The sequence below is a fragment of the Manacus vitellinus genome, unplaced genomic scaffold (assembly GCF_001715985.3).
Source record: "Manacus vitellinus isolate BGI_N305 unplaced genomic scaffold, ASM171598v3 scaffold_31_pilon, whole genome shotgun sequence".
Classification (NCBI taxonomy): Eukaryota; Metazoa; Chordata; class Aves; order Passeriformes; family Pipridae; genus Manacus; species Manacus vitellinus.
In genome coordinates, this window is record NW_021940379.1 from 3,671,951 (window position 1) to 3,696,636 (window position 24,686).

A 24,686-nucleotide genomic window follows, 5' to 3' on the forward strand; every position below is an offset into this window, starting at 1 on the left:
GAGCACAGCCAAAGTGGGATGGTGCCACTGTGTGCAGGGTTTCTGAGGTGTTTCCAGCAATATCTGCTTCACTGTTGTACAAAAAATTTTAGATCTCATTACTGTCACAATTGCTATGATGTTCAGCCTAAATATCCCTTTTGTTTTCAGCAATCACTTCTTTTGGTTTGTTTTTGTGTGTGTTTGTTTGTTTGTTTGGTGGATTTTTTAAACAAACGAAGAGCGTATTTTTATGTTTATCTCCTTCCAGGTCTGAGCACTTTATTGTCTGCTCTGCTCTTTGGTCAGTTCTTAATGCCACCAGCCCTCCCAAGCCAAGCTATCAAGAGGAAATGGCTTCTGAGATCAGCACTAATGTCGTGGCCCAGCGAAACCTGAACTTCATTTGCACAGTAAGATTAAATTTATCAATATTTGATGCATTTCTCTGCCTGACTTTCAGAAGGGAGCTCCCTGTGGGAGAGGGAAGTATAAGGCAGCAGACTGCAACCTTCTGGGGGCAGAACAAGCAACTTAATTGTGTTCAGACTTAGTCAAGATTCAGAGTTATTTCCCATATCAGATTACTTTTTGCAGAACTACAGGAGGATGTTTTAGCCTCTTCACCTCCTGTTATGACTGACAACCAGCAGAGCTTAACTACGAAGATTAAACTCCCATCACACCCACACTGAAAGCCAAGGGAACATTTCTCTCCCTCTAATTCCCTAACACCACAACCATCCTTTGGACTTCCACATCCAAGATGTCCACTTCTGCCTTGCTTGGAACACCTTGAAAACAGACTGTGATCAGACACAGAAGTGAATGTCCCCCTTGCTCTCATCCCAAGGCTTCCTCCGTTCCAGGGCTCAGCAGGCTCTGCTCATGCTCCTGGATTCAGCCTTGATCTATCAGTGCACCAACTCCTCAGAAATTCTCTGTGTAGAGGCATGGATGCCACCAACCACATACTTGTGTTTTATTGGACTAACATCACAGGGAACATGAAAACCACTTGGGGGTAAAGAAAAAGTCTCTTGAAGTTCCTCTCTGCCTCCTCAGATCTCAAAAAAATCGCCTGTACTGCTTCCTGCCAACCCACAGACCTCCCCATGTGCCCTGCTCACACTGCTTTGATTAGACATCCCAAATCATCCTTCCTTAAAACCTTGTTCCTTTGAAAATAGGATGGCACTACAGGGCTTCACAGCTTTTATACCTCTACCCCTCCAGGTTAGTCATGAAGTCAAAAAGATAGATTACTTTCCCAGCCTCTGGCCTTCACTGGGATGTGCCATTTCTCTTCCTTAAACACAGGGAGAAAACCTGGAGGAGAATGAGGCTGTGCAGGTACAAAAGAAAAGGAAAAATAAAAGTCATGGCTTGGAGAGAAAGTCTTCAGTGTTAGGGAAGAGAACTTGAGCAGCTCCTCCGTGCACAGCAGTGAGAATATCACTGATTTCCTGTTCAGCCTCAGCTGCAGCCTTCCAGCAGGCAGGAGGGACACAGGGGACACACTGAGGGCCCCACACAGCTACAGGAGTTCAGGAACCAGCTACTAATGACTGACCTCACTTGTCCAGACACTGCTTCCCTCCCTGTGCAATGGAAAAAAAAATCAAGTCTTAAAGCATTTTTGCATTTTTGTAGCTTTAAAGAAAAAAAAAAAGCAAACAATCAAGAAAACCACACATGCACAAACATTCACATGCAGATTGATTTCAGAGTACCGGTCACTGTGCATTGATTTAATTATAACATTTCCCACTGCTCTGTGGAGAGAGATCATCTGTGAAGAGCTGAGTAGGGTGCAAACATGTAAATCACTTGGCTTTCAGCTCACCACCTCAGAAGCTGGTTGCAAACATGAGGCGTTGACTCTTGTAAATGATTTGTGGTGTTGAACTTCATCATATAAAAGGAAGTGCAAATGACCATGAGACAAGCCAGGACAGAGAGGACTCTTCATCTGAATTTAAAAAGCTTTGGTCTGTAGTTCTGGGTTTGCTTTTCAACGTGAAGTAAAAATAGTAAATGTCACAAAAACTCAATGCAAAAAAAACCCTCAAATAAATCAGAAAACTCACCAACAAATCCTGCTCCAAACCACCTCAATATCCATATAAAGCAACTGTTCAGATATCCATTGATTCTGTACCCAGTGGCAACATCCCAAAGCATTTTATAACACACTTTCACAGTTTCCTGGCAGCAAGTAAAGGATGCCTGATTTTCCCTGTGCAACACCATTTCCCTGACAGTCGCAACAGATCCCATAACCTTGTTAGTAGGTTCTGGTTGTCTGAAAGTACCCCATCAAAGGCCACCTGCAGTTACTTCCTTGCTTCCCTGCCCTCTCTTGCTCAGACTCATCACAAAGAAAAGCCTGTGGTCACATCCATATTATTCCAACTGCAACCTGTCTCCCCTTGGAAAGATAAAACTCTGCCTTTGGGCTCCAACAAGCAGTGGATGACCTTAGTCATTCGAGTGCTTTAGTGAAGCAAAAGTTCTGCAAAAGTACTTTCTAAAACCACTTCATCACTGTGCAGCAATTTGGGCATATTTAGCCTAAGACAGTGGCTTAGACAAAGCTCCAGTTACTGGGATGGAACACACTTTGCCACAGTATATAATTAATAACCCATACACAGTCAACACACTTGTTTAACAACAAAAGACTCAGAGCCCACGTGCACCATTAGGAAGCAAGTGGGAGCAGAACATTATGCAGTGCCAGTCCAATTAAACTTAAAATCTATGGGAAAGGAGTAAAAAAGCATACAAATATTACAGCCAAGTAGACTAATAGCCCACAATCACAATTTTAGTCTGTGTCTTAGGCTGTCAAAGCACTGAGTAACTGTCCAATTAGTCATAGGAAAGAATGGCTGTTGCACTCAGTGCGACTGAGAACGTTTCAACACCATCCCCCAGAGTTACTCCCTCTGTGCTCAGCAGCCTTTCCACATTGTACAATCCATCCATCACTTACCTCAGACCTGTTCTTTTTTCAACCCATTCTCTAATTTTAATTTGCACCACTAAGTTCTGCTCCCCTCCTCGGGCAGAGTTTGGATCCTGCTGTTTGCTTCTGCCTCTGTTCTCTTGCCGACTTGGTGACCCCACACAGAGCTGGCTGGTTCTCCAAGAAATAAATCTGCAGGGCTTAGGAACAGAGGAGCCAGGAGGAAAATGCCAAGGAAGGAGGGGCTGAGCCACCAGAACATATCTGCCTCCTGGGAGCTTGGTCCACCATCAGCTGTACAATGCACAAAGGTTTCCATCTGCTTTTGGTCACCAGCTGAAAGCCCCAAACTGGGATCAGCATCTAAGCCTGGTCAGTCCTGTTGTAGCCACATCCTTCCAACTTCAACACCCTCATACCTTGCTGGCTGTGGTACAAATGCTGTGGCACTTTGCCCACTCACTGGGTAAATGGCTTCCCTGTGGCTCTCCCAGGGTAGGGGGAGGCCAGGCAGCTCCTGTAGATACCCAAAGCTTTTGCTTTCACTTTTCACTCTACTTTGTCTTGCCTTAAAGGCTTTTCTGATTTTATGCATCTTAACCACTTTGAAAAACAGTATTTGCCATCATTATAACAGAGTGGAAAAGCTTTTGAAAGGCAGACAATGAGCTGGCTCTGCTCTCTGCAAAACCTCAATCAAGAGGGAAATGGCAGGCAATCTTTCACAGAATACAAAAGAAATGTTTCTAAGGGACCACAGTTTAATCTATGCCAAACACCTCTGAACAACTGGAAGAGTCACGTGCTGCTTTTCCATTTAACAGATACAATGGAGTTGTTATTCTGCCCTCGTGTTTTCCAGCATACACTAAATTAACCCATGTCACCGAAACATCGAGGGAGCTCATTGCAGAGAGGCACTTGTAATACAGCCTACAGCAGGTAAAACTTCCATCTGTGGGTAAAGGAAAAGCAAAGGAGCTTTAAGAAAACAACCTGTGAGCATTCAGAGAGAGGTGAACACCATTCTCCACTGCTCTATCAGTGTTTTCCACATTAACTCTCAGGAGCATGATATGACTGTAAAGAGCTATAAAATTACTTATGCTACACTCAGGCACTTCATGGAAGATTTGCTTATCAAAAGGAGAGTTGTAGAGGTCATGTAGGAGGATTTACTGTGTACAGAAAGCAGGTACCATCCTCTACACAGCCCTTCTTTGGGCTTCTCTTTGCCAGAGCACAGCCATAGCTCTGCCTTTTTTTTTTTTTTTGAGATGGAAATGCTTCTTTAACACACTCTTTAGGTTTTTCACCTGGCCATAGATCCTGTCGTTTGTGGCAAGGCTCACAAACTGTATCAGCTGTGTTACAGATTTTCTGCAAAGAACAAATTACTGCCAGCATTGCCACCATTCAGTTACTACACAACCAATTCCTCCCTAAAAGCCCTGACCTAAGAATGATGGATCCTTTAGAGCAGCACATTTAGTCACAACTCAGAGCTGTCAGTGACCCACCACAGGTAACAGCACAGTGATGTGCAGGGCCCTGAACATCCCAGAGATGTATGGCCACACAGAGACCCACAGGCCCTGTCACAAGGCAGGTAGAAACTAGAGATGCTCCAGGAGTGGTTTTCTGGAACCACTCAGGTCTCAGGAGTGAAGCTCATTTCTTTAGGCAGCCCTTCAGGATGGATTTTGGTCACAATAAGGAAAACTGGCAGATTTTGAAAATGATCTGGCAAGTTTAACAGACAGTTTTTCCTTATCTAAAAAAAAAAAAAAAAAAAGAGAATGCAAGATCTTGCCTACACGAGACTTGAAGCTCTTTCAGTGGGTACACGTGCTTTGGATTTGTACATACCACGATTATAAGTGATAGAATAACAGGGTTTTGTCTGAGCTGACACACAGAGTCATCAGATCTGAGACTCTCACAGACATGTCTCGGGATATGATGCATTGCACACACCTCACCTTTGTGTTCTGATTCAGAAACAACATCAAGGAGCTGACAGTGAACTTTGCAGGGCTACAAATGCTCACCAACATCGTGGATAAACCGCTCAATCTTCGACTGCATCCCCCAGTATCTGAACTCCACTTTACACAGTTTGTATGCACACATGATGGGGTATTTCCCAGGGTTGTTCTTGTACTCTTGAATCCAATCTTCTGAGAGGGGCCCTCTTTTAGTCTTTACTGATTTATACAGCTTTGGATCCTCCTCAGCTTTATATTCATGTGGAGGGATAGGATCCTTAACAATATCAATAGGATCTACAGAAAGAGAATGAAAACAGTAAGACCTTTTCTATTGCTGGACAAAAGAAGAAAACATCATTTTTCATGAGTTATCTCTGTTTTACTAGGTACCAGAAACACTACAGCAATTTAGTTTCTTTTTACTTACACTTAAACAACTGATATCTTAATTGTTTATACACTGCTGCTGGGCAGAGATCAGCTCTGCCAGAGGAACGAGCACACACAGTTCCTGCAAACAGAGGCTTTGCTCCAAATAGATGTTTCTGCCCACAGTGGCTGCAGATCCACTCTGGCAGCTCTGCACACTCCGTCTTTCCAGCTCCATAAAGATCTGTTGCACATTCCATCTTTCAGCTTTTCTAGTATCACTCACAGTGCTCCAGTTGTCTCATCCAAGACAGTTAAATGCACCTGCCCTGCTATGGAATAGGCACTACCCACGGAATATCCATCAAATGAGGGTACTGGGAACTCCTCACCTGCTATTGTTAGACCAGATGTACTGAGGAAGGCAGAAAACTTAAGTCCTAATTATCAATCCAACAGTGGAAAAGTGGAAACTGGGAGTGCAGTGAATGAACATATTCTAACGATCTGCAACCCCCACCCCAGAGCTCAGCAGAAGCATCTGAAGTTTGGATTGAAGGGCGGGATCACACTTCCCAAGGAATGACAGCTCTGCTGACACCTCCCAGGGAGGCAGCATGGCTCAAGCCTGTTTGTTCAGCACTGCAAGCCTGATTAGACAGGCTCAGGAATGAGGCCAGTCTACAAAACAAAGGAGTCGAAATCATGTAACTCCAATGAAACTGCTCAGGGTTATGGCCCTGTCCCACAAGGCTCCAGGAGCCACACAGCCTCAGGATGTCCTTTCCCAGGGCTGCCAGGACTCAGCTCCAGCTTAACACTTCTCCAGCCTCAGCAGTTCCAGAGCAAGGGATGTTTCCATCCCAGGGATGCTTCAGTCCTGCATGGCTGTCATTGCCAGCACTCTGTCACACAGCCGAGTCTCCGGAAAACACCATGGGCATGGACCAGGATGGAATGGCAGGACAGAGGAACTGCTACAACACTTGTCATTCTCTGCCTTTTTATGATGTTGCTTTTTGCCTTTAGAAGTTAATTTTCTAAGGCCAGCTGAGAAGCTGAGTATTAACCTGCACGAGGACAAGACTAAAAGAGAGGGAGCAAAAATGAAATGCACCTTCCTGCTTCAAAAGTGCAGATAGGAATCATTTCCACATCCACAAGGGAGCCTCACAAGTATACAGCAATATTTTTACAATTACACAGCAATATTTTCCTCTTCTCTGGTTATTTCTACTTATTACCCCCAAATTTATTAGATGTCTCACTCCTCTCTGGAGCTGCATAAATAAGATGGAAAAGCAGCAGCTTCAATTTACAGATGGGGGATTCAAATTATTTCCATGTGATTTACATCAAGCCTGGAAGAGAACCCAGGTGTCCTCACTTTACTTGATGTAACCCTACCCACAGTGACACCACGGGGGTGCAGGTTTGTGTTTAGCAGGGATGGAAAGGCAGATAGGACACACTAAGCCAAAAAAAAAAAAAGCCAGAATGAAACAAAAAGTAAAAGAAAAAGGCTATTTACCTAAAATAGTTTGCCTTTTTTCTGCAGCAGAAAGGTTGAACACGTTGCTATGGTCTCCTGGATCAGTTTTGTAGTACGTCTCAATATCAATAGAGAACTTCTCCACAAAAGGACACGTGTACCTGAAAGGCAGAACAACAGCTTAGAGTAAATCAGCCTCAAATCCCAGCCAGCCTTCACTCACGTTTTACCTCAGATACACTTAAAATACCGACTGGACAGATTAAAGAGATTGTTCTTTAATAACTCCTTAAGACTAGAGCTCACTGGTTTTCAGCAAGGAGATAAATTTTGGGCCCACTATACTAAAAAGTGATGTTATGAAACACATACAAGGACACCCTGGAAATGCTCCCGTGCAAGGAGAAAAGCAGAGAAAAGCAGAGAAAAGCAAAGAAAAGCAGAGCTCTTGTCTGAAATCTATGGCAGAATAAAATATGGACTGGTTCTGTGCAGCACAGGTTTCCGGGTCAACTGATTGACTCATGGGCATTTCAAGGGAAGAGATAAAACCTGAGTGGAAGTGGACTTTAATCACTTGAAAGTCAGGCAGCTCTACTATATTCAGTCATTGGCAATGGCCCAATGGCAAACTGACTCCTCACCTTTCCCAGGACCGATGGCACTCGGAGAGACCAGCTAAAACAGAACTAGGAAACTTTTCCAGGTTTTTTGATAAAAATATGCATTAAAAGCCCTTTTATTATGAAAGATGACAGCAATACCAGACTTGTAAATCTGGCAAAGTGCAAATGCTCTAAACCAGAGCAACTGGCATAAAGGCTGTTTATTCCAGGGTATCTGAAGTCCTTCCAGACAAAATCAGCTGAAACAAGGAGGTCCCAGAGGGCTCCACAGAGCCTCTGGCTCTCTTCCCTCCTCAGAGTGAAAACCATAGGATGTAGGTTTGTTAGATTCTAGCTAAATGACAGAAAGACAGCTCCCAGAAAAGAAGCACCAAATTTATTTATATATTTATTAATATTTTTTCTTCCCCTGTAGAACAAACGAATCCTGTCTTCCTTGACAGTATTCAGCGTGACATCTGTCCCAGCACTGGGTACATTTATAACTTCCCTGAGCTAGCAGATATCTGCAATGTTAAGCAGAACATGCAGTGCAGGATACAAGACTAAAATAAAAACCATTCAAGATTTCCCACGCTTTGATGGACAAAACAGCTCAACATTTTAGAGCAACGAGCCACAAATTCTCCAGCAATGTTTGCAGTCAGCCCAGGCAACGCTCGCGCTCCGGAGATTAAACACTGCCGAAGAATTTTAGGACTTGACCCTGGTTTTTCTAAAGGATATTCCTGGGGAGGGAGGAGTGGCTCAGTTTTACCTTGTCCTTGTGTAAGGATAAGCATTCCATGATTCCTCTTCGACTCGCAGAGCTGCCTTGGGCAGTATCGAGCGGAACCAGCTGGGGATGTGCATCCCAATGTGATACACCTTGTGAGTGTATTGCCCGTTGCCTCCTGGCCCATCCACGTAGGGCCTGTTCTCCAGGATCTCCACCCCACTGCCTTCCCCACATGTCTCCTCTCTGCTCTTTTTCTGAAAGGGAAAAGTCTCACATAGTTAATTTTTCCAGGTTATTGTACATACCAGGCTCTCGAAGCACATGGACCCCGGGGATGGTTTCTAGGACTCCTTTGAAACAGAATTGTAGCAGCACCCTGGCACTAAGGTCACCAAACCTAGAGATTATAAAGGAAAAATTTAGAGATTCATCTGGCCAACACAGAGAACTGATCTATTAGAAATCTTGTGAAAATTTTGATTTGGATACTAAGTTTGAATGGAGACCTACTGACACCTCAGTTCCTGCTCCTGTAACAGGTTTACATATCACACCCCAAAACTTGGCTCCAGCTGTGAATCACCCAACAGCACAAAAATCTTTTACATCAGCAGATGGCACAGCAAAAAGAGAGCTTGTTCAGCCTGGCATGCTGCTGGTGGTGTATCAGCATGAAGAACTGTACACACACTTGACACAGCATCATCTCAGGCTGGACATGAGGAGGAACTTCTTTAGTGAAAGGGTGGTCAGACACTGGGAGGGGCTGCCCAGGGAGGTGGTGGAGTCCCCATCCCTGGAGGTGTTCAAGAAAGGGCTGGATGTGGCACTCAGTGCTCTGGGTCTGGCTGACAAGGGGGTGATTGGTCACAGGTTGAACTCAATGATCTTGGAGGTCTTTTCCAACCTAAATGACTGTATGATCACAGTGCTAAAGACTATTCTAAGACCTAATCCCACAGGATTTGGGGGCTTGTTGCACGTGATCTGGCCTGGCAGCAGCTCTCCCAGAAGAGATTATGCTCTGCTAATTAAGATATTTAGAAGAAACAACCCAAGTTTGCCAGAATGCACATTGCACCCCTTGGCAGCCTCCGAATTTGGGCTTATTTGTTGGATTGTCCTTCACTGAGAAACCTGGCAAAAATTCCTTCAATTAAAAATTTCAGTGCTTCTAAGAAGAGCTAGAGGCAAACCAAATATTTATTAATTTCTAACACACTTCAGCAGATTGGATGATGTATAACCTTCATCATTTCCAAACAAGAGATTCATACTGTTAGCATTTTGAGTTCATTGTTTGTATCTGAGAGCACAGTACTTTGAAAATTAAGGGGGGAAAAAAGGAATTTTATACCAAGAATCAACCGTGAAATGTAACACAATAACAACTTCTCATTTCTGGCATACAAACAATTCAAAGGATAACACAGTTTAACAGAAAATTATTAATAAGATGCAAGAGATCAGCTTCTCATCTTTTGAGAACAAGATGATAAGCCAACAGAGCTATTTAGAAGTAAATAGTTCTGTTTTTAAAGAGCTTTCAAGTGATTTAAAATTTAAACAGCCATAACCAACAAACCTAAACAACTGACAATCTAAACAGTAAGTTTTTTGCCACTCTACAAACTGCAATAGAAAAAAAAAAAAATAGAAAAGTACTTTTTTTACAGTTTGTTTCTAACACTCAGCTGGCAGTTCATTAAAGCACACATCCTCTTCAAACAAATTACTGACTTTCAGTTCTTATATAAGCACTGACCAAGTCCTGTACAAATATTTATGACAATAACATTAAATAATCTTGATGACCCCAAAATCTGGTTAATTCAAAGGTCTTGGAAAAGGCAGTAGCTCAAACAGCACAGTGAATGTGTCAGACAGAATAGCAGTACAGCATCTACTCTGAACAGTTTATACAAATTATGGAGATCTAGAGTTTTATTACATGGCAGAGGCACATGGAAATCATAAGCAAAGGGAAGATGGGTTCTCTTCATGCCAAGTTATCACAGTAGAATTGAACATCAGATGGATTTAAAACTCCATTCTAGAGCCCAATCTATTCTGCAAGTCCTCATTTGGGACCAAAACATCCTGAGCAGTATTACATCCACACTCAGAGCCAGCACTGACATTCTCCACTTGGCTCTTCCCTATTCAGCCAGTTTTTAACAAAAATCTCTCTGCATGAAGATGAGCTGCCTGGTTCTCATCCTACAGCTGGAACCCTGGTGACCTGCCATACCAGCCAATTTTTTTTTTTACATGAATACTTCCATAAGGAGCTTTTCCCACATGACCTGGTAACACCGAGGTTCTCAGCCAGAGCTGTCTGGTGATGGGAGATGTGAGGGTGGCACCGTGCTCTGGCCCCAACACTTTGTGAGGAGACAAAGAAGGCAAAAATGCAAGTCCTCTGAAACTCTGTGAAAGTCAGTTCACATCCCACTTCTGATTCCTGATTTTATTTACTTCTGCACCTGCAGCAGACTGCAAGCCCTATTCTGAGAGCAGGGCGTGCTTCCTCCTTCAGCCTTTCCAGGTGACCAACTCCAACCCACAGCCTCTGTCATCCAGTTTCAAACCTTAAGCAAATTTTGGCCCTACACATTCCTCCTACTTGTCACTTTATCCACATAAGATGTGACAAGGGCAGCAAGATCATTTTCTTAGATGAATGTGAAATAAGAGCTGCAGCTCTGCTGACAAAAAAAAAATAATCAAAGATTATATCCCAAACTATCTTTAGAGCCAGGACTTTTGAGTCAGGCCAAATTTATACTCAAAACACAACACATTGCTGGGAAGGATAGTATGATCACAGAGAAACTCCACACGATAAACCCACACAAAGCTGCTTCCCAGCCCTTCACACCCTCATACTTACCAGTTGGCTTGTTGAGAAGGCAACAAGTGAGGTAAGGAAGAGCCAAAAGAGGTTAGATGATGAACAGTACAATTACTGACCAGTCACAAAGACAAAAAGATTTCTTTCTCATATAATAGAAATAAAGACGTCAGCCACATTCACTTGAGAGACCAGGATGATACTCTGGGTGTAAGTGGTGCTGTGAAAGTGAAGCACTTCTGAGAGTGAAGAGCAATTTGCTCTTCAGCCATAGAGCCTTTTCATGCCCATTGTGACTGAGCCACAGCCTGGAGGGGGCTTGTTACAAGAAGTGGTCTGTAAACAACAATTAAAAAATAACCATTGATTAGGAAAGCATTTGGTGTGAGAAGTGTCTGGCAAGGCCTCTCCAAAGAATATCTGCTGGGGGGGGGGGGCAGATGTGCAGGCATTTTAGGGTCAGTCTCTCAGGTTTCAGCCTCATAGACACATGTCCCTGTGAGAAGTAGAGACTTTATTCAGCAGATTTCTTGTGTCATTACTACTCACTACTAACTGACACAGCATCTTCCCTCTATAAATATCTGAGGAATGGTCCCCAACAAAATCAAAGAGTAGCTGACAGCCTTTATATGCAGGTTATCTAAGCCATAATCACAGTAAACCATCTTATATTGTATTACAACAGGAAATCCAGTCATCCCTTTAGAAGTCCCTCTCTTGTGCTGATGACACTCCATGTTCTGCACAGCCCCATCAATAGCTTTTCAGGACAGATGGTGACACAGATCCCTTCTAGCTAAAGTAATAGCATTAAATTACTCATAACAGGGAACCCAGAGAAGCAGATGCACCATGATTAGCAAGAATGCCAGTTACTTAAAGGCTTCTATTAAAATAAATCTCTTGGCACAGCAGCATAGCATGGGACACAGCACATGACCTCAGCACAGCAATCATAGATGAATAATTCCCATGAATGTCATTTAACCACTGGGCAAGCCTAACCCCATTTATCATCTGCCCTTCACAACAGGAGAAAAGCAGCTAGAAACAAAGCCTTCCACTAGCAAAGGCAGGTTGGACAGTTCTTAGATCTTGCATTTCCTTTCCCAGTCAGAAATGTTCCTCCCCACCAGTTTACACAGAGTTTACATCCTGCAAAGCCTTAGTCCAGCAAACCACCTGGCACAGCTGAATGGCACCAGGTGACTCAATGCAACTTGGATGTTGTTCTAGGGGGACACAGCTCCCTAAAGGAATGATGATGGATGGCAACAGAAACCCACACAACCCGAGGAGTCTCACCACAGCTGGAGGAACGGCACTCACACCAGAATGCACAATGCTGGATGAAACAGTCAGGATGTGGCTTACTGGATCAGCTGGAGAATTACAGAAGTTAGCCTGTGTAAACTAAGCTTGGCTTGCAGTGTTTTGCTTTTGGTGAATTAGAAGAAAAAGCAGCCCCACAAACCAACTGAGAAGAACACCAAGAATATTATCCTAAACCAGAATCCTTCTCCTTGTGTCCCAGCCCAGGCTGCACACGGGCTCAGGTGCATAAGCAGGGAATCTCTGCAAAGCCAACAGCAGCACTGCAAACAGCTCAGGGGTTTAGTTTCTCCTGAAGTTGTCCTTTTTTTATTGTAACTTACTCCTTTGAGCACTGCAATGATACTGCAGAGAACAGTAAAGGTTGCCCAGTGATAATGGGTGATCCAGGCATTGTTCTAGCTTTCAAAAATAGATTATAGCTATAATCTTACCTTGTTTACCACTGATTATTGTTTACAGTACAACCTCTCAATCTAAATAAGTGAGATAGTGGTTACAAAAGGCTGAGATGCTTTAGCTTCCCACTGAAGTTCTCACATCCCCACTGCAATGCAGTTACACAGCAGCCGACTCTGAGGGCCCACGAGAGTTTTGGTTTGAGATTACTCCAATTATGGAGACTGACAGCACTTGACAGACCTATCATCCACAGATAATGAAGACACAAATCATTGTCTGGAAACAATAACCAAAAGATTTTTTTTTGTGGTGTTTTATCCTCCAGCTCTCAGTTGGAAACAGGGTATTTTGACAGTCCAGACAAATTCTTCTGGGAGAATGCATTAAAATAACACTGAACTCTTGGGATTTTTTTAGCCCACTTAGACACAGATATGCACACAAGAAGTTTCCAGCCAGCTGATGGTTTCACTTAACAATGACAGCAATGACAGCAAAGGCATCTATGTAACCACGGAACAAGAACATGACAGCAAATATCCCCAGAGGATCCCTAACATACTTGCTCATATTGTGGCAAGGGAGGTTGAGAAAACATTCCTTACAACCAATTACTATTTTTTTTATTGTTTTGGATGCTAAGGCTACCACAAATGCCAATTAAGTGTCCAGAAACAGATCTGTCCTCTGGGAACCAAAGAAAGCCTGAAGTGCCTCACGCGATGCACCAGACCACAGAAATGTCTGAAGCTGCTTAGGAAGGAGGACTCCTGCCATCACTGGACAGCTTGGAACCTGGTTTCACTAATCACACCTATTCTGTTCAGTTCTAGAAAGGAAGTACAAAGTCATAGTCAAAGTATAAAGGGTTGAGTAACAAAATTTGGGCTGGGAGAGGGACAAACTCCTTGTTTTCAATCGCTTCCATATGCCAAGGGAAAAATCCTTCCAGCTATCTCCAGCTGGACATTATTTAGGCTGAGGGATATTTCACTCTTATAACTGATTTTCCAAAGTGCTGCCTTCTTCCCATCACCCACAGCCTTCCTCGATGTGCACCTAAAACCAAAAAGCCAATGATGGAGACACTGGGAAATACCAAAAGGTCCTGGAATTAATACCTGATGTATTCTTACCACATTTTCCCAGCACAGCATTTCTGCACACGGATAACATGACCAGTGAGGATGTTCATACTCATGGGTGTATCTGCCCTGCCCTCAGGTGCCTCTTGCTGTGTATGACTCAGCTCTGGGTTCTGTTAACCACTCCTTTCTGAGCATTTGAGCTGACATCTAATTCATTACGAGCAATCTGCTTTCACTACCACCAACCTTCTGCCTGCTGATGCAGATATCTGATAGACCAGGCCCCATCCACGGGCAGGATTTACTGCAGGTAATCAAAACCCAGATCTTTGACTACAAAAACAAAGATGTTGGTTTACCCTGAAAGTACAGTAGGGCCATAATTCCCAAGTTGTTTTTTGTTGTTTTTTTCTTTTCAAAACTTATGCCAAAGACCTGAAATACTCAATAAAAACCAGATCACCAAAACCAGGGTGATACTGAAGCAAAAAGCTCTGTTCAGAGTGAACAAAGGGAACAAGAAGATGGTACTGGTCCACTCTTACGGAAGCCAAGATGCAGAACTTCCCATCACATCAAAACCAACATAATTTTATCAGTGCACAACATGTTCTAAGAGCAAACAGGAAGCTACACGAATTAAATTAAAAATAAAAATCACCTTTACTGTTATTACTGCAGGAGAGTGCTGAAGTGGAACAGCACACACAACTTCTTGCTGTCAAAGGTTTTTGTGCCCCAGTCAGAAGAGCTGAGTCCTCTCACATTAAAGTTGATGGAATCAACATGAGAGCACCATTTTGAAGAAGGAGAAAATAATCTTAAGACACAGAGCTGCTGGCAGGGCTACAATCTAGTACCCAGATCTTTCAATCCCCATTTCAGCATCCTAACCATGATGCAAGTCTTCTTTACTGGGCTTGAGTAGGGACCTTTACCAAAATCCAGAACAGTCCTAAAACAGGGAAGCTTCTCTACTCCTGTTTTGCAGTAGTCAAGCACAGCCTTAATGGTTACATTGGAAAGAAAATTTTAAGGGTAGGCAGGAGCTTACCTTTAATAATGGGAACACTGCTGCCCCAGGAATGGGTTTAATTAGTACTTTTGAGCCTGCACTTTGTAGGTACAATCAGAAACAATCCACACCAAGTCAGACTGACAGTCCTTCAACAACAAAACTGCTGCAGAACAGCAAGGGATTTGAGTTTTGCTTTTGTTACTCAAAGCAAGGCTTGCTCTACCTCATTGTGCACAGTTAAGTTAATGGGAAACCAACTCCAAGACCTCCCACCAGTAAGGCTATTCCTGCCCTTTCAGAAGTTGTGGCCACCACAGGGCCACGTGTTCACACCACGTGCACCACGTTATGCGTGCAGGCAACTTTAGACTGCAACATCTGTTTCCATGGCAATGGGGCTGCATCAGCAATCCCTGGGTTTAGTTCAGGCCATCCTCACCCAGGCTCCAGCTCTGCACACCAGCAGCACACCAGTGATGTCACCAGTATCCATGGTGCCCACAGCTGAGCTGTCCCTGTGCCCTTTGTGCTCTCACATCCTTCATGGGTGACAAGTACTTTAATCCAATTACTGCTGTTAAAAAAAAATAAAATACATGAAGGGCCAGTGTCAATACTTATTTAGGGAAGGAAGGTTAGTTTGAGTCAACAAGATAATCATCAGAACATGAGGCTTTACAATAGCACTTTGACTCTGAGGCTCGTTGCATCAAACACATAGGAATGACCTGACACTCTGGGGAAAGAGGAAAAAAATCTGTTCCTCATCAATGGTTTCATTAATAAAGGGAAAAGAGCAGCTGTTTTAAACATCTCCCTTCTAGGTTTGATCAATGGATGGGCTATGTGCAGTGCTTCATTCCATGCAGGTACCCTCCCGTCCCCAAAACACTGATGCTTCACCAGCTGAACACCCTTCTGACAGTAACCATAATGGAATTATCATCTATCTCCACAATATGGCACTGAGCAGCTGCAATTTCCAGGAAATTTCCCCTTTGGGTCCTTCCAAGCTCTGTAGGGAGCTGCCATCTGATTGCTCCAGCCTGCAGTGGGGATATCATGGAGGGGGATCTTCCCTCAAGTTTACCAAGCAAGAATTGGGATATCACCCAGGAATTGCCAGCCTGTTGTCCCGTGCTTCAATAACTGCATAACACTGCCTCCAAGGAGAAATTAGGCACACAAGGAGAAGAGAATGTCACCAGGAGGCTCTTCTTACCAGAGAGAGGCACATGAAGAGCTGCAGAAGCAAAGTTGGACGTGCAGAAGGCCTGGAGAAGGAACCGCTCTCACCCCAGCTGCATCTGCAGCTCCAGCACCCTTGGCTGCTTTTCTTGCAATGTAAAACATATTTTTTTTAAAAAAAGCCCTAAAAGTTAAAGGCAGGACAGCCTGTCAGCAGCAGAGTCGCACGAGATGGAGCAGAAACACGCACAGCATCAATTTGTACCAGTGTTGTAGGAACTGCATTATTTAGAGTCAGGGCCAGATATTAATGAAGCTGCTCGAACAAAAACAGGATATTTTGGGGACAATCAATTGTGCAGGATCATAAATAATTTACAGCATTAAGAGAACCGTTCTCATCGCCACTCATTAATCACTTCACCTTACAAAGATGCCCAGTCATACTCCTTTAGAGTCAGGGCTGGATGTGCCAGAGGCACATGAATTAGGAATCACTTGATTATGGAGATACCTCAAACTTGTTTATGCCACATGCTCAATCTTTCAAAATGTCTTCTACACTTCCAGCTCAGTATTTCATCTACTTTAAGTATTTCCTTCTGTGTCTTTAAACTGATTTTTCACTGTATTAACTATTCCACAGACATTGTGAATTACTGTCCCTGCTTTAGGGGGAGGCAAAGCGAGTTGCCCATTAGTATATTGTGAGTCAGAGACAGAATTTCAACTCGGGGTGTTTTGGATCAATTCTAATCCTCTGACTACATCCCTTAGATTTCAGGAACACAGTGCAATTGTTCATTAACAATAGGCTGTATCCTAAAGTGCCAGAGGACTGGCTTAAAGAAATCCCCATAGTTTTCTTAACACTTAATTCATTACTTGCCTTTGGGTATCTGAAAAAGTGAGAACCTAATCTCAGTCAACAGTCAGGATTTTGTCCACACATCAGAAGCCTTCTTTCATAAAAATAAAAAAAAAGAAAGAAAGAAAAAGGATTTTTGACAGCCAACAAGCTCAGTAGGATTAGCAGTGCTGCATCCTGTATTAAAACCAGAGCAAATCTGAAGTTTAAAATAACGTTTGTGTAATAAACCTTATCTCAGCTTCATTCAATTTTGTTAAGAGAAAGAGAGCACATGGGAACTGTCAAGGCAACAGAAAGTTCACTGTCCTAACATCTATCTTTTTTGGAATATGGTATGGAATCACAGACAGTGTAAAAACTGTTCCAGGATAACCAAAGCTACAAAAAGGCTTCAAAACCAGAAAAAAGGAAATGTAGAAAAGGTGTTCTCTATTTTCTGTATGGTTTCCCCAAATGAAACTTGTAGGGGTGTCACTGCCACCTGTGCAAATGAGACCCCACATCTGGTAGCACTGAATGTGCCTGTACTTACCACCTCTGTTCTCAAAGCTAAACATCTGCAAGTGTCTTATTCTCCTCTTCCACAAGGATGCAAGTTGTACGATCACAAAGAAAAGCTTATGAAAACCAGGAGAAGAAAAAAAAATATAGAAGCCACAAGTTTTTTAATGCTGCAGCACAGAAACTGGGGGGAAAAGCTTCAAATGAGGCTTTGCTTTTAGACTTGCAAGTCTTCCAGGGTTCTCTGGAGCTGTCAGCAGTGTCACCTGCTTTAAAATTAAAGCATATACGTGTCTGTCCAGATGGCCAAGGCATCTGCATGTGAAAGAAAAATAATCAGCCACCCGCTTCTTCAGTGTCCAGAGATGAAGGGTTAGTTTGCTTTCCCCCACTCAATCAATCCTTCACCATCTGCTGAGCCTGCCCGTGGCTGCCAAGTGGAGCTGAGGGTTTAAGGGACACGACTTCTGCACTGGGTATCAGGACAGGGCCTCTGGAATTACCACCACCAAGCAGGTTTTTAAGTCTGTTCTCAAAGGTGCTTCCAGAGAGCTACACGGAAATGAAGGAGAAAACAGGACAGTGCAGGGGTGTGGAGAGTGAGATGATGGACAAACCTTGGCAAAGGAGGAAAGCGATGGAAATCAGGATTCTCCATCAGCAGTCAGGACAGGTGAGTACAGTACACTGCAGATGCTTGGAATGCACTCTGATTTTTCAGGGAAGGCAATAAATGCAAAGCCCTGGAGGACTGTAGAAGAAAGGTCACGTTAACAGATGAGAGAAGCCCTAAATTCCCAGGAACAGATGGGTTATCTTTCATGGATTGCCTCAAACAGGGGCCAGAGGCCTTCCCCCGTCACAGACCCTCAAACTGATGAACAACAAAGCATTAACTTTATTAACTGGGAAGGGTGACACCACATCTTAAAATAAGTGTCATCCTCAAAAGGTAATCACTGCATCCAGAAGAATATTTTTAAGGCACGCTTTGGAGGAAGGTCACAGATACTCAGAGAAATCTGTATGGACAAAATGAGGACCAGAGTTATTTAGAGCAGACAAGTAAGCTATGCACAGTGATATAAAAATAAGTTTTAATAACAAGAGGAATTCTCTTGTCTTATGAAAGGGTCAGAAGGGCAATGGTCTCTCGGAATCTCATGGCATATGGAACCACAGTAACGAACGTTATTAAGATGATAAATGGCCTGACCTTTGGCTAATAAGATCTTGATCTTTCTGACAAATGCATTCAGATCTCGTATTCCAGGCTTTTATGAAACAGGGACTTAACGTGTGCATTGTTTCTGGAGTCAGGGGGAGGTGCACAGAAAGGAAGGTTCCCTGAACACACAAGAAAAGGATGCCAGTGTTCCAGGAAAAGATACCTGCTGAGACAAAAACATGCAGGCCTCTTAGAAGAGGAAGAACGAAGAGACCCTTTAACAAGAACTCCCTGGTGTGTAACACAGATGATCCTGCCCCTTTGTGCCCAACAGGCTTCACCTCACAGAGACTGAAACAGCCCACATGCCTTTGGCGTGATGTCTCTGAGAAGTCCCTGGCTCAAAACTTCTGCAGGAAAAAAGAAATCCCTCGAGATGGTTACAGTTGTCCCCTCCATAAATGGTTTGTGCTTCATGAAACTCATTCCAGTGCTCAACTCCAGTTCCTCTCTGCTTAGGACAGGAGGTTGCAGCTTCACCACACCAGACCACAGCTCTCCCAGTCCCAAGGACAACTCTCCAGGCCGAGTTTATCAAGAAATCTCTCACCCTTGGAAGCAGAACAGGCTTTTAAATGTGTATACAGATTTTAGGAAAAATCAAAAGAGGTACAAAGAGTGATTTCACTGTTTTGAAAAATATACCTGTTTTTTGCACAAGAATAAAACCAGGTCACAGTAGGAAGGAAGATCACTGGTTTTGAGCTCAGATATAAAAATAAGTATGTTTTAATTTGGACATCAAAAGAGACAAAAATGCAGCAATGATGCAAGAAGGCCCTGGTGCCTGTGGAAAAGCTAAAACCCAACTGCTCTGCCGCCAACACAGCAAGGGCTCCCAACCTGGAGATGCTGACAATGCTGTGTGAGAGGTTTCCCATGAAAATATGGATATTGAGAGTCTAAAATTTAATAGAGAAAAACAATTCAGTTCAGATCTGCTAGGCTTCAAGCAAGTCAAGGGTACATTAAGCCCTTGCTGTAATGTAAAATTAATTTATTTAAGGAAGAATTTAAGTGCTGCTTAAAGTACTGAAACCACTGACTGTAGATAATATTTCAGAAGCCAGTAGAAAGCAACTTATGAGACTTTTTGCTCTCTCACCTCAAATTTAAAAAAAAATCAAATTAAAAAGTAAAACAGCAGGCCACTCACCTCAGTTTTCACAGCTTTATACACCAGCCTGGAGAATTGAGGTATTACAGAGGAATTACAGAGCAACATGGGCACACACACAATGATTTATTGCACGTCTCGCCTGCCCAGTGGCGCAGAGAACCGAGAGAGATGCCGGGTTATCCACTGCACAATTTTAGTTCTCCCATCCAGTAAACACAGCAAATATGAGTACAGCGTGTTCCCATTTAATGCAAGCATCCTTTGCTACTTGGGCATGATGCTGCTTACATCAAATCTGGTGGAAATTTTTGTTAAGACTTCTAAGAAGAAGGAGGGACTGTTCTCCCTGTTCATCTCATGAAAGGAGATGATGGACCCTTCCACTGCAAAGTAAAACCCTCCATGAAAATGCCTTTGAAAAGTGAGCACGGTTTGAGTGTGAACATCCCTGCCCACATGGCTTTGAGGCACCACTTCCACCAGAAGGGTTCAGGTGAAAAAGGCCTTTTGGAAAACTTCCAGTTGGACAATGCTGAAATCTGGGAAAATTTATACCTGGACCAAAAAAACTAGGGAGTTTTATACCAAGTGGTTTGGAGTTTAGTAGGAATTTTACTCATGAGCTCAAAGTTAAACAAGTGATCAACCTCAAGTATGTGCTTGAGGCTGCTCCCCAAAACCCTTGAGGAATAACTGTGGCATCTATTACACTGCTGGAGAAGTGCTTCTTCCAGTACCTGGCTGCCTGGTGTCTCCAGCAATAACATCCCCATACTGCACACAACAAACGTCTTTGAAATGAACCTTTTGCTTTTAGGAATTGCTCCTCTCCCCAGGAACTACCTGAAATCATTCTGTTCTACATTTTGGCCAAAGATTTCTAAGAAATGCCTCTTCACCGCTGTTTTATACTGATATTTCATCTTGTTCCTCTAAGAGGGTTCAACAAACAGACCATCCTTCTCCTGTGGCCCCTTCTGGCGTTTCAGAGGGAAAATAAAAAGACAGACACGAAGCACTTTCTCATTCTCTGAAGAGGATGGAAGCCACGCTCCCCACTGCTCCCTCCCCAGGGCCTGTCTCAAAGACAAACCCTCCACTTTTAAATCACACTGAAGAAAAAGGACATTCAGCATCCCGGTCTAGGAAAAGCTCCTATTGAAACCAGCAGGAATCTTTCCACCAATTTCAGGAACAACTGAAGCAAATTGCTACCAAACTCCAAACTCTACCTTAAGTGGACTTTCTGGTTTTGTTATTGCTTTTTGCTTCTTTCAAATCTGAATTGAAATTAGTATTCTCCAGGAAAAGCACAGCTAACTTTTCCTCTTGTACTACTTGTACGAGTAACACAGTAAAGTCACTTGCTTGTCATGCACTTCTCCAGCTCCATTGGACCTTGGGCTCCAGGCAGTGTTTCCAGCTCAGCTCCCTGCTCCAGGTAAGTGGGAGGATATCAGAGACCTGACTTGCACCAGCTGTTGCACCTGATCTAAAACCAAACCTTATTTTGCTGCTTATCAATGCAGTAGAAAATCAGAGCAGGGCTGGATGGCAATTTGGAGCTGTATTTTCTCAAGTGGTTTCCTGGGCTGGTGAACTTCCCCTTGCATGAAACCTTAATGGCTTATCATGTCCTTTTGACATTCAGATATGGCCAAAATCACTGTCAAGTAACAGAGCAGAACCCAGTGTTCTGCTGTAATGAAATAAAAATAAGCAATTTAACTCCTGAAATCAAAAAGCAAATTCATCACCCTGACCAAGTCCTCCACATCTCCCAGGAGGCCCCAGAGACACTCTCCAGTTAAGGATTCATCCTCTGTTAAATCAGGTGGGCGGCTCCTCCCTAATCAAATCCCTTTCCCCTCGCTCCACTGCTCCTGACAAGTTCTGCACAGCCAATACTCTGCTGCCATCCACCAGCTCTTCATTCAAAGCAGCAGAGCCAGATTAGGAAGACAAAGTTGTTAACAAATTAATTACAATGATATTCAAAGCAGCTACAGCATCAGGAAGAGGTACAGAAAAATGTAGCCACCTAAGAAAAGTGTTTACTTGCTTATGCCAACATTAAACATTTAGGTTAAACACACAAAGACAAAATATTTGTGTCAGAAAAAGGAATTTGACCATTATTACCAGAAAACACACAACACGCATGGTTGTAACAGTCAAGTCCAAGTGCATGAATTCTTAAGAAACACAGTTGGATGGTTGAGAGAGAAATGGGGGAGTTGTGCTTTTGCTTTGGGGTCTACTTTTTTCCTTAACTCATTTCAGGTTTTAAGCCAAAGCAGATTTTTTTTAGCATCGCTTTGACAAGCAGAGTTCTCCTGCAAACTCAATATTAGATGTGTTCTTTGCTGGATGAGCATAATTAAATTTTATTTAAAGTGTGGGACAATGAAATAACACTTCAGATTCATTTCCTTTTAAAACTGCTCCTGGTTGGATTTCAAACACTGGGAGAATATGGGCACAGAGGATTTCAGTTACAAAACCCCAACATTTTAATTAACTGCTTTATTGAAGAGAGAGAACTCAACAAAAATTCCCATCAGTATTCAGAAGCCTGTTAAAAATAATCTACATTTTATGCCTAAACTGATTAGTATCTGTTTCACGGTGGTATGTAAGCACAGAAATATTACATCTAGATTTTTCCCACACTACATTCAAAATTAAGCCTTTGGTTTACTCTCTCAAATCTATATTAGAACTGTTCCTTCCCAAGAAAAGAACACAATCCTTCGGTTTGCAGCTGGAATTGGCAAGACCAGTAACCACAGCCCACCTGGGAAGCCGTGGCTGCTTCCACAGGTCGGTCAAACAAAGGCTCTCTAATTTAAGAGAAAGCAAGTCATAAACTGAAGTTCGTGAGTTTCCCTACTTCTCCTTTGCAAGCACACAGCAAACCTCAAATTTAAAATAAGGAATTCTGCAGCAAGACTCCCCCATTCCACGTGTGTCCCCATTCCAGCCTCCACTCCCCTGCATGGCCCCAGATGTCACTGACCTGTATCATGTACAGCTGGGCGATCCGATATTCCTCCACACTCATCGGAAGAGGGATCCGATATTCCTTTATGAGCATTTTGGATACAAAAATCTTTTGCCCGCTCAGAAACACAATCCAGAAGCTTTTAGCAAAGGCTCCCTAAATAAGGAAATGCATCGAGGATCCCTGAAACAGAGAAAGGGAATATAAAAGGAGAGAAGTGTTTATTTTCCATTCTTAGTGCAGAATATCCTCTTAGAAAAAAAAACCAAAAACAACAAAAAACCAAAACAACAGACAAACATTAATTTTTGTAATAGCTCTGAGCTTACCAGCAGAGAGAAGAATCCCTGGAGTGCTACCAGACCCTTGGTATCAAATGAAACAGAATCTTTGAGAAGAATTTTGATTTGCTTCAGGGGATACCATCAAAGCTATTACCCTCCTGACCTTTGCCACTGCATCACTCAGACTTTCATATGCAGCAGCATCTCCACGGAAGAGATGTGACAAAAGCTCCAAATGAATAGCCAGACCTTCTGCTGCCAGACAACAAAGTCTCTCTCCAGTGTCAGCAACACACCAGAGATGCATCCACTCAAAGGCATCAGGTTTTATCCTCTAGATTCATTTAGCAGCAAGAAAAGGCAATAATTAGACTTGCTCAGCCCTCAGTAGCACTATAACGAAGGAAGTCATTTGGATTCTAACAATAAAGACACCGGAAATGTACTTTTCTTCCCTGCTTTACTCTGAATTACTGTCTTGGTAGGATTCCTTCTCTTGCACCTCCAAACCCAGGCAAGATCTTCCTGCCGCTGGTGTCAACGCCAGGCTCATTTTTACATTCCCACTGCATGAGAATACAGTCAAACTGCAACACAAAATAATCCCATCACACCCCACCTCGAGGCAATTTAACAAAATTATTGCTGAACAATTCAGGGAATACAGCATTTACTACACCACAGAGCAAAGCAGGATATTTTCAAATATTTTCAAGACTCTCTATGGGCTGTGGATAAAGACAATAACATCATGTAAGAAACTGGGGAGGGAAAGGATGACTGGTGAGGAAAAGAGGACACCAGAAGCAAAAAGTGTCTGTTATCAGGCCAAGTCAGCCTCAGCAGGATCTGGTGACCACTCACAGCACACAAAGCATTTGCTTGGCTCCTTCTCATCACCAAAATCCACCTTTCCGCTGTGCCTGCTTAGTGGAAGTCTTCAGATAGAGCTCCTGAAGAAAAACCAGCCCCAAGCTCTACAGCTGGTGAAAAAACCCAACAGAATAAACCCAACCAATTGATCCAATGGATTAAACTGTGATGTGGGAACCAGGAAACCACACCAATATCAACAGCCCTTAGTGCCAGTCAGTGTTTGCACAACACTTCACCAACCTTTTACGAGGTTTAGAGGTTAAAACACATGCCCATGGTCACAGGGCAACTGGGGACAAACCCCAGTGTTTGTAACCCAGGTTTACTGCAACATCTCCCTGGTGGGGACATGTGGGGACACTGCCCACAGCATCCCAGCCAAGGCTTTCCTGGCCCAGGGCTGTGCCACGGTGCTCCCAGCTCGCTTCCCTTTGATTGCCACAGTTCTAATTTGGCACTAAAGCAAATCCATCCCGGACTGACTCTTCTGGGGCTGCGTCATCTAAACAATTTATTCTCAAATTCTATTCTCTGCTGCATTTCAGTGCTGTCAGAGCAATCTGTGCATGTGGAGGGGGGCACAAAAAAACTCCTTGCCATGGCGAATCCTGAAGAGAATAATTCTGGGAAGACTGTGCTTCCCAACATTGCTGTGCCTATGTGCATCCACACGCACGTGCAGGATTTCCTCCATCAAACTAATCCTCCAGAACAGGTGGAGATAATCTCATTAAGTGGGTTTTAATTAGTGTCATGGCAAAGAACAACAGT

General features: G+C 43.2%; 1 protein-coding gene across 2 annotated transcripts in view; it reads right to left on the reverse strand.

Annotated features, from left to right (window-relative positions):
- Positions 1–24,686, reverse strand: part of PITPNM2 (phosphatidylinositol transfer protein membrane associated 2) — a 126,918-nt gene that overhangs the window by 41,785 nt on the left and 60,447 nt on the right. For both annotated transcript variants that reach the window (XM_018076313.2, XM_029961154.1), the window contains exons 3-6: positions 22,771–22,938; positions 8,186–8,400; positions 6,842–6,963; positions 5,002–5,235 (exon numbers count right to left, since the gene is read on the reverse strand). In XM_018076313.2, the coding sequence (XP_017931802.2) occupies positions 5,002–5,235; positions 6,842–6,963; positions 8,186–8,400; positions 22,771–22,848 (649 nt within the window). In that variant the 5' untranslated portion in view covers positions 22,849–22,938. The remainder of the gene's footprint in view (positions 1–5,001; positions 5,236–6,841; positions 6,964–8,185; positions 8,401–22,770; positions 22,939–24,686) is intronic.